Genomic DNA, 10,593 nt, shown 5'->3' with positions numbered 1-10,593 from the left:
GGCTGAGCTGAGGGCGGGCGGAGCTGGGGGCGGGACGGGGCTGGGCTAAGGGCGGGCTGAGGGCCAGGGCAGGGCAGGTCTTGCCGCCCCCTGCGCCGTCACGGGGAGAGGGAGCCTGGATTGCTTCAGCACTCACGGAGTCATAGAATGAATTAGGCTGGAAGAAACCTCAGAGATCGTCGAGTCCCACCTTTCACCTGCTAAAACTCGGGCCGCAGTCGGGGTTGTGAGCAGCGGGGCGGTGGCCCCGCTCTCCACAAAGCCTAGTCCCCGCTGGGCGTCACCGCAGTCCGCGCCGAGCCTTTGCTTCCGCTCGGTTTCACAAGCTCGGTGCTGGTTTATTTCAGCCCCGCCTGAGAAATTTCCTTAGTAGCTTTTCCCATGCTTAAAGCAAACTCTTTTCAGGTGAAGAACTTGTCGCTTCTCTCAAGTTCGTGAGGCACAATTCCTTTCAACCTTTCCACAGCGCCAGACGTACCCGTTTAGCATCCATTGCCCTTCTGCAACAGCAACCAAGTTGGACAAGAAGTGGGGACGCCACGAAGCCAAAGCCAGCCGGTGGCCAGGAGAATGATGTGGAATTAATCTTACGCAAGCAGTGCTGGTTACACAAGTTTCTGTACGAGCTCTATGCCTGACAGCAAAGCTGCACCATGGGCCTTTGGAGGAAGCTGTAAAAAGATGTGTTACATCTCTAGATGGAAGCCTCAGCCAAATACCTGCACTTTCCTTAACGGTGATAATTATCCCTTGCTATCTGCCTCTTGTGTCTGAAACAGCTGCTTATGAAATACACTGGTTTATGTGTGTATCAGGACTTCACAAGCCCCTTTTCTGTTCCAGTAGCTGAGCTTGCTGCTCTCTCAGCACTCCAAACCTTCACTTACACCAGGAGCAGCAGTCCTATAGGTTGTACTCCACATGAAAATGTTGCATCACTTTAAACAAGGCTCTGGTTCAATATATCCATTTGTGGTGGTGAAACTAGTTCAGGAAGTTCCCATCCCCACAGCACGTGTTGGGGAGCTGGCATGCAATTCCCCAAAGAGTTCTACTGGCACACCTGAAGAGGTGTTTTGTGGCAGTGCAGGGATACTCATCAGCTAGAATTTCTTCCCAGTTCACTGAAAACATGGTTCTGCCTCATGCTATTTGAACAGATGTAGTTAAAGTACAAATTCCTTTAAAAAAATAATTCACAATTTGAAAAACAAGGGGCATCCTTCGCCATGCTGGCAGATTTCCCTGCTGTCATTCTTGCCCCAGTGTGGACCTGTGTCTCATCCTGATGAATTACCAGATTAAACTCCTGAAGTAAAGTACAATATCTTTATGCAGAAAAGAAGAAAAACCCCTTTATATGTATTTTACTAGAGTAGCACAATGCCTTTTGACAGTTGGCATAGCTTGTTTTGATCATGTTTAGGGGCTCTTTGGAGACTTCTGTGGGGCAGTAGCTTCACAACTACTCCAAACGTGGGCATCACTGTGTGTGCCATTGTGCCAGAGGAGCGCAGTCCCTGTCAGATGACTTGTCTGCTGGGACAGCCTGCAACAGTACTGCAACCAGGTCAGCCAGTGAGTCTTTGGTAACTGGCAGGGGAATTCCAGCCCTGCTTTTTTATCTGCAGTGACTCCCTCGCTGCTGGGAACAGCTGCAGCTCTGGATGTGAACAGAATCATCTTTGCAGGATTCCGTTTAGATGGCTCTGAATGCAGTGTCATTGACTTCAGCACATGGCTGGGCTTACAGGTCAGGCATCACCTTGCTGCAAGAACAGCTGTGCTTGAATGTCACTCAGTTGCATGATATCAAGAAGCAATTTGGGTATTTTGGGGGGGGTATTTTCTCCACTGATGAAAGTAGAGATAACAGAATTTGGTTAGGAACAGCAGTTACCTTAGAGACATTTAAAAAAAATGGTGGTGAACATTAATACATTCAAAAAAGAATGACAGAGCTGATTCTCCAATTTCAGTTGTAAGAAGCTGATATTCTGGAAGGAAACTGGGGAAAAGTGATACGGGTGGGATACTTGTCAGAGGACAAAGGTCTGTGCTGGAAAGGATAACAGTTGCAGGTGTATTGGGGTGAAGACCCTCCTGTAGAGGAATAGAGCAGGGCGGGAGATGCAGAACTGGCAGAAAAAATCTGGACATATTGAGAAGTGCAAAGTCACAGGTTGTTTGTTTGTTAGGAAGGGGATCAATGGGTGAAAGAAGGATGCTTCAGGAAAATTGAGGAAATAAATAAGAGGACACATGAGTCTCTTGCAGTGTTGGGGGCGGGAGGTGTGAGCTCCTTGGCAAGAAGAAGAGTGTGAGTTGTTTCAGAACTGTCCTGTTACAGTAACTGGAACAAAAGAACACATGGTGGGAAATCACCGGAACTAATACAAAAATGACAGAAAAAACCAGTCCCATTGAGATTGGCAAAAGGGCTGGGCAGACAGACAGCAGGCAGGAAACAAAAGGACTGCCAGAGAGGAGATGAGTACAGCAACAGCGTGCTGGGAGAAGCCCTGAGAGATCGACTTGCTTCAGGCAGGCCAGTACCTTCCTGTAGATAACAACGCCCATGTCATCTGGAAGGTGACACTTCATGCAAAGACTATGCTTAACCAGTCCCAGGACAACGGAATGGCCTGGGACAAGCAACTGGAATGGGAATACACAAATGCCAAGAGCCTGGGCAACACAGCACAGGAACCTGACCAACTGGTGCATGTTGTTGGACCAGATGCTGCAAGCATGCAAGAAAGAGGGTGGAATGGGAAGTGTGACTGGAAAACAGGTGTTTTAGGGAATGTATTAGCCAAGAAAGAGAAAAATAAAAGGTAATGGCCCTACAGTAGCAATTGCAAAAGCAGCTTCATAAACAAATCAATAAATGAAACAAGGGTTAGTCAGTAACCCAAAATACATAATGAGAATTTAAAATACTTTCAGGGTATGGTTTCACTTTTAGAAGGAGTTACTGTACATAATGCAGCCTGCTGCAGCAATAATTTGGGAACTCTCATGCTCCTAGGTGGACAGAGACACAGGATGAAACAATAAGGCAGAAGAAAAGAAAAAAAAGTGCATAAGCCAGAACAAAACAAATCAGTAGAATAAAGGAACAGGTGCCCATCGAAAAATCATTCTCACAAAGACAAGGGCTGCATCGCAAGAGCCAAGCTGGCATTGAGAAAGAAACTGCTGAGGAACCATGATTAAGTTTCACTGAAAGACAAGCAGCCAGCCAAGCCAGAACTCTCTGTCTGGCATGCTCCACTGTGAAGTAATTTCAGAAACGTGCTGGATTTTTGTACTAAAATATAAATGTTTTTCTAAGAAGTTGCAGTAAACTAAGACCTGAAAGGGAAACTGCACAAAGAAATCCTATGCCATTGAATCCTGCTGCTCCAGCCTAAGCAGAGTTCACAAAGCAAACTCCCTGTGTGAGGACCAACATCACTCCTCAGATGCTGAGTACAGATCACCTGCAGCCACTACTGAGGACAAACACCCCAGACCTTCACTTCACAAATGTTTTACTCTGTGGATCAAAAGTGAGAAGACAAATGCACAAAGAAAACCAGGTGCTTTAAACCTCGGACAAATAGGGTACAATTATCTTAGTTGTTTCCTGATACTGGATTCACATGGAAAATTTCAGCTACTGCTTTAAAAAACTGCAGGGATTAATTTGACATTTTAAGCCCTTAAATTGCAGTCTCTGCTACCAGTGAATGTCAATTTTGAAATCTTGGACCAAAGAGAGTGAAAATTACTCTAGCCATCATGTGTCATGCTGGAATTTGGTGGCAGCCCCCACAAGGAGAACCAGGCTGCAGCAAACCACAGCAGGGCAGGAAGAGGATGCCAGGCACTATAGGGACAAGTCAGTGGCTGACAGGATCCCCAGCAGTGGTGAAACCCTTCTGGTCCCTTCCTGACAAACAAATGTGTTTGTGCTAATAAAAGGTGGTGCAAGCTGTGAACCTGCAGCAGTACAAGGAATAGTGATGAAGAAACACACAAGGCACACTTCATTGAAATGTCCAGCACACAGCTGAACAATGAGCTGACACGATGGGTGAGCTGATGGCTCACAGGTCATATGCAAAGAGTTATAGTGAATGGGGTGACATCAGGCTGGCAACCTGTCACTAGTGGGGTTCCACAAGGCTCCATCCTTGGCCCAGTTATTTTCAATGTCTTCATTAAAGACTTGGACGTGGGACTCAAAGACATACTAAGTAAATATGCTGACAACACCAAATTGGGAGGAGCTGTCAGCTCCTTTGAGGGCAAAGAGGCCCTGCCGAGGGATGTCGAAAAATTAAGAGAGATGGGCAATCATTAACTGTATGAAGTTTAACAAAGGCAAGTGCAGGATTCTGCACCTGGGATGGGGCAATCCTGGATGTACGGACAGCCTGGGGAACGAGAGGCTGGAGAGCAGCTCCACAGAAAGGACCTGGGGGTCCTGGTCAGTGGAAAGTTGAATGTGAGTCAGCAGTGCCCTGGCAGCCAGGAGGGCCAACCCTGTCCTGGGGGGCATCAGGCACAGCATCACCAGCAGGGCAAGGGAGGGGATTGTCCTGCTCTGCTCTGAGGCAGCCTCACCTCCAGTACTGTGTGACATTTTGATCAGTGTAATATAAGAAAGATGTAAACCTCTTAGAGAGTGTCCAAAGGAGGGCCATCAGAATAGTGAAAGGCCTTGAGGGAAAACTTTATTAGGAGCAGCTGAAAAGAAAGGAAGAGACTGAGGCGAGACCTCAACTTGTGTCCTGAGACTGTCCTCAACATCCTCACAAGGAGCAAGTACATATCTCTTCATTCTTGTGACCAGTGACAAGAACTTGAGGAAAACAGCATGAAGCTGAGTCAGGAGAAGTCTATGCTAGATATCAAGAAAAGGCTTTTCACCCAGAGGGTTCCTGGGCACTGGAACAGGATCCCCAGGGAAGTGGTCACAGTACCAAGCCTTCATTAGTTCAAGAAGCATTTGGACAACATTCTCAGGCACATGGTGTGATTCTTGGGGTTTCCTGCACAGGGCCAGGAGTTGTACTCAATGATCCTGATGGGTCCCCTTGTTGCCTATTTCCCAACCTGGAAATGAAACTGAAGATAATTTTAGTAAGGAGGTGATATAAAAGAGGATCTTTAATGAAGGCCTTCAGGGGCAGTTATGGAAAACTTCCACAAAAACCTACCCCCTCCAGGGGTGAGTACATTTCTATAGGTTTTAGGAAATTAGCAAAATTGATTAAAAGCACTCATTAGAAGGACAAGTGGTGATTCAATTCCCCCCCAGGTCAAGCCCCTCCTCTGGAGCCCCCCCTTCAGCACTGGCTGTACTTTGTCCATGAGAATGTATCTCCAAGAGTCATTCTCGGCCTTGGTTCCCAGGAAGAACCAAGAACCAGAACCGCTGGGGCCTTGTACCCCCCGGGGCTTAGAGCTCTGGAGAGTTTGTTTTGTCTTTCTGCTTAGGGAAAGGCCATGGAAAAGTACTGGGAAAACTAGCTACTAATTCAATAGGTGAGACAGAGTTACAAATATATGTGTGAAGAGCACATAGAACATATAAAAGCAAAAAAAGGCAAAACCTAATCAGCATCACCCTCTAACTCAGTATATTCCATGAGTCTGTGATCTCAGTAAAAACTTCAAGAAGCAGCATCTCAATGAAGTTGGAAATGAACAACTGAGGTCCTAAAGAATTAAGTATATTACAGGATTTCCCTGCAGAAAGTTAGTGTGGTTTACTCTACGTTCTGTGATTTGTCATGAAAAAAATTTGTGTTGGAGAATGGTGCTTTTAAAAAGGAGATTGTAAAATAGAGATTTTACCATAAGACAAGAGAGATTGTCAAAAGAGCCAAAATCACCAGCTCATCAAGGGAAGGCTGCGACAGCCAAACCAGCCAGCTCTTAACACACGACTTGATCCGCCGTGCCAGACGGTAGAGAAGCTGCGATGCCGTCGCCTTAAGGACGACAGAGGAAAAGGCTTTACCGCCCTGAGCCCCTGGTCTCTCTCGGAGCCGCTCGGGGGGCAGCCGGCCCGCACGCCGACACAGCGCTCCCTGGCACCACACCGGCCCCTCCGGGCCCCGACCAAAGGCGGGGGACCCGCCGGGGCTGTTACGAGCGGCGTGGCGATCTCCCCTGCCCTTCCGTCCGGGGGACGGAGCTGCCGGAGCAGGGCAGGAGCAGAAGTGCCCTCTGCGGCATGTCCCGGCAGGACCGGGCGATCCCGCCCCGTCGCTCAGGAGTTGCACCATCCCGGTGCAGCGCTCCTCGCCGGCGGAAGGCGCGGCTCGCCAGGGTCCGGGCACGCTGAGGCTCCTCAGGGGCCCGGAGCTGCTCCTCCACAGCCGCGCCCCCACAACATCTCCGCAATCCCGGTCCGCGCCGGGCGTCCCGCCCGCAATCCCAGGCCCCGCAATCCCAGCCCCGCACTCCGGCTGCGGCCCCCGGCGCGCTGCCACGTCCCCGCCCGGCGGGGCCAATGGGCGGCGGCGCCAGGTGTGTGTTACCTGCACCACGTGGGCCGGGGGCGGGCAGGTGCTGCCGCGGCCCCGCGCAGAAAAGCTCGCAGCCATTGCGCCTTCCCCAGGAGTGCAGTCAGTGCGGGAGCGGCTACACCCACCTCGGGGAAAAGGGGGTGGGAAAGAGGGGGAGCCGTGCGCCTCCCCCACGCCAAGTCCCTGGGGAGTGAGGCTGCAGCTGGGGGTTCTGCCGCTTGGGTCTTGCTTGGAAGCGCCTGGGGCAAGGAAAGTTTCCGGCTTCTTCTCTTTCCCCCCTTCTCCCTTTCCTTCTTTTTATCCTCTCTGCTGGCCCGGTGGCACGATGACGGCGTCTCCCGACTACCTGGTGATTCTCTTCGTGACCACGGCGGGCACCAACGGGGCAAGGTTGGGCTCGGACGAACGAGAGCTGCTCCAACTCCTGTGGAAAGTGGTCGACCTGAGGAGTAAGGAGGTATTTTCACCCGATGGGGGAGCACCCCGACCTGCTGCTCCCCTTGGCGCCTGCCATGCTGGATGCAGGCAGGGTGGTCTCGGCGCTGGGCTGGTAGTGGGTGTCCCAGGCTGGAGCAGGCTCTGGTGGAGGGTAGGGGCTGGTGCTGCAGGTGGGGACTTTCAGCCCGGAGAGCTGACTCACCCCCTCCTCTGCTTTCTCTGGAGCTGGGGCACCTGCATGACGTGCTGGTCCGGCCTGACCACACAGAACTGACGGCTGAGTGCCAGGAGATCACCCAAGTGGATGTGGAGAGCCTGGCACTGGCTCCACCGCTGGAGCAGGCACTGAGACAGGTGACACCCCATACCTGGCCGCTAAGTGCCGGTCTCCTTTGGGAGCTCCCCCGTGGGGTGGAGGTGGTATCATCATCTGCTTATCCCCCACCAGCAGAGCAGAGGAGCCTGGTACGGGAGCAACACAAACACGTGTGGGCCAGAAAGGCCCACAAAGACCTACACTTACAGGCTTTCTCCCTTGCCTTCTCTTTATTTGCCTTGGGAAGAACTGAACCCCAAGAGAGGAAGGTTAGGGTTAGCTATTTCCCTACCCCGCTCTCCTGCCATGCTGGACCCTGAGTGAGTTTCAGCTGAGGGTGAGCCCTCATCAGTGTTGGAAGAAGCCAGCTTTAGGTGTCCCCTGTTAAGGCTTGTGCTCCTCAGTCCTGGGAAGATGATGGTGCTGAAGCCTCTAGCTTAACAAGGAAGTGTGTGTGATTCCCATTGAGGGTAGGGCTGAAAGCCTGTCTTCTTTCTGACATGCTTGAGTGCCCTGTCTAAAAAGCTCTTCTGCCCCAGTACTGCCTCAGGTCTTTGCAATCAGCGTTGTCTCATTGCAATGCTCTTGCAAATCTTGAAAAGGATTTTATTCTGTGGTGTGGACTGTGTAGCCATATCTCATTAGAAGGGGGGAAAGTGGTGGTTTCCTTGTGAAGAGATTTATCATGGAAGTTAGCATGTGCTTAAGCTAGTAAGAAACAAATCTACAGAAGTGAAGGAATAGGCTTATATGAAAAAGAATTCCAGCTCTGTGTTCCTGCTGCCCAGGAATAACATGTTACCAACTGATGACACTGCCTAGTGGTGCCACTCTGATCTCTGTAACATGTATGTCTTTTCTTATTCCTGCCAACAGTTTAATCAGTCCGTGAGCAATGAACTGAACATTGGTGTAGGTACTTCTTTCTGTTTCTGTACTGATGGACAGTTGCACATTAGGCAGGTTCTACACCCTGAAGCTTCCAAAAAGGTATGTAGTTGTAGCTTAAGTTTTACTCTTAATGTGCTTTTTATGATTTCTTGCAAAACAAATCAACTTCTCTCTAGTATGAGGGTACCTCCACACAACCAGCAGCACAAACATTGCTCATATGTAATGTGCTTAGAGGCTAAAGAGCCTGTCTGTGTGGAAGGCATATACAGTGCCCTGTCCTTATGTGGTCTTGAGATGCCTTTTTAAGTTAAATCAGAAGGAAGAGGCTCTTGAGAAAGGAGCAACATCTATACATATACAATAGACTTGTAGCTTCTACAGGGTTAACAGGTGGGATGTGGGATTGTTGCTAAATAATTAACCATCTTAACCATAAACTGTTTTTTGAAGTTTTACATTCATGCCTAGTTATATCAACTTTCAGTCTTTGGGTATTGAGTTGACACTCCAAGGGCAGTGTTCATATTTGTAAGGAGCTGAACAGTAGAGTGAGGCAGGCTATGAGTGATGATTGTCCTGTAGTCTGGAGTTTTACATAACTTCAGAGTTGCCAAATCACTAACAGTGTTATGGAGTCCTGACTGCTTTTTGTTAGTGATAGGGTTGCAGCAATATGTGAGTCTCTCTTGTTCTGAAATAACTGCCTCAATATTAATAATACCTCATTTTGTGGTTTGGCATGAACATGCATTGCTCTGTAACTGAGCTGTTCTGCTCCTCTCATTGTACTTGACTTCTGTGCCCATCAATTTGCTGTCCTATCTTTGAAGGGACACTGCTGCAGGTCTGTGCTGTTACAGAAGTGATCCTGAATGAGCTTGGTTGTAGTACTTGTTTGTGCTTTAAGTATTGATAGCTTTGAAGGCTTAGAAGAGGAACAGTGAGCATTATTCACAGTGAAGGGACAGTTCTTATATATATAACTTGCCTTCTATGACATAAAATATGAGAAAATGTGGAAACAGGTTTTTAAGAGACTTTCTTCTTGGCTAATAAAGTGAAACTTGTTATCCATTTAAATTATGTAAGCAAAAGAAGGGACACATCCTATAGTTATTTTAGTTGGTTTGATGGCAGGGATCCTTTTTCTGTATCATAACAGGGTCACAGACAGGCATCAAATCTTTATCGAAATCTTCTGTTGCTCTTTTGTTAAGAATGGTTCATTTATAATTTGCTTTGTGCTGCCTGTAGATTAAGTAAACCAGATGCTTATGAGACTTGTAATAGTTTTTTGATGAATATCCTAATGCAGGGATTGGAGTGTGGGATCACTAAGATCCAGATAGGCAGAAATCTCGAGGCTCTTGAGAAGATATTTATTTCTAAGATATCCATTCTGAAGCCATCTAGCAACTCCTGGTATTCAGAGAATGAATTGGCATCAGCCATTCCAAAAGAACATAAATGAAGTACAGAACTTCATTTCACATTAAGGAAGAAAATCATGCTTAAAACTAGAGCAGGAAATGTTGGCAAGCCCATCTGCATTTTCATAAGTCTTAAAAGAGTATCGTTTGCCTAATACACCTGTCCATATGCTAAGATAAGCTCTAATGTTCTCAAAGCAGAATTTGTTTTAGAGCCTAAACTGTGTTCTTTGGGCTCCCAAAATGTGCTTTCACATAGGCTGCTATCTGTTATAATGCCAGCATGCTAACTAGTTGTTAAATCCCAGAAAGCCTTTATCTGTAGTCTAGAAAGGCCTTGCAGGCAACAAACAGCCCAAAGGAATATGTAGGTATTCTGTCTGGGGTGAAGAGCTAGCTGAAGGAATAAGGGTTTGCATTGGTTGTAACAGCTGCCCCCAAGACTTCTCCATGTCTTCTCCTTTCCACTCCCAAAAAAATTAGAAGCATGTGGTAGATGTAGTGGTGGGCAAGAAGGGTTTCATTGACTTCTAGTGGGCTGCATAACTTGCTTCTGGCCTTGTATGCTGCAGTTAAAGCAGTTACCATGCATGGGCTGACAACTTCTGCACCATGTCAAACCCTCTTCTGCACAGTCAGATTTTTTATTTCTTGGAAATAAATATTTGAAGTGTGACTATTCTCTAAAAAGAGCCTTTTCTATAAACTAAAATATCTGCTAGTCTTGTGAAATTTGCTTAATTCTACAGACTGAACTGACTACCCTCTGGCTTTATATAGTTAAATTTGCAATCAAGAATTGATGATAAATCTTGCAATAGGAAGCATTTTCTCTGCTACATATATGTTGGATTTGAAGCTCTAGTAATGATGGCAAATGTTTTTCTGGTAGTGCAAAAGCACACTTCTCTTATTAAACAATATAAAGAGAAAGCTGTTTAAGAAAAATGTTTTATGAACATACTTACCTGGCTAAGAAGAGCTATGA

The 10,593-nt window shown here is 47.6% G+C and overlaps 1 protein-coding gene across 1 annotated transcript in view; it reads left to right on the top strand.

Annotated features, from left to right (window-relative positions):
• Positions 1–6,852: 6,852 nt before the first annotated feature.
• Positions 6,853–10,593, top strand: part of ESRP1 (epithelial splicing regulatory protein 1) — a 30,322-nt gene continuing 26,581 nt past the window's right edge. Inside the window, exons 1-3 of the mRNA XM_036406602.1 lie at positions 6,853–6,984; positions 7,191–7,319; positions 8,158–8,271. Coding sequence (XP_036262495.1) covers positions 6,853–6,984; positions 7,191–7,319; positions 8,158–8,271 — 375 coding nt within the window. The remainder of the gene's footprint in view (positions 6,985–7,190; positions 7,320–8,157; positions 8,272–10,593) is intronic.

Source organism: Molothrus ater, chromosome 1 (assembly GCF_012460135.2).
Source record: "Molothrus ater isolate BHLD 08-10-18 breed brown headed cowbird chromosome 1, BPBGC_Mater_1.1, whole genome shotgun sequence".
NCBI classification, from domain to species: domain Eukaryota; kingdom Metazoa; phylum Chordata; class Aves; order Passeriformes; family Icteridae; genus Molothrus; species Molothrus ater.
The sequence above is the reverse complement of the archived record's forward strand: the minus strand, read 5'-3'. Positions and strand labels throughout refer to the sequence as shown.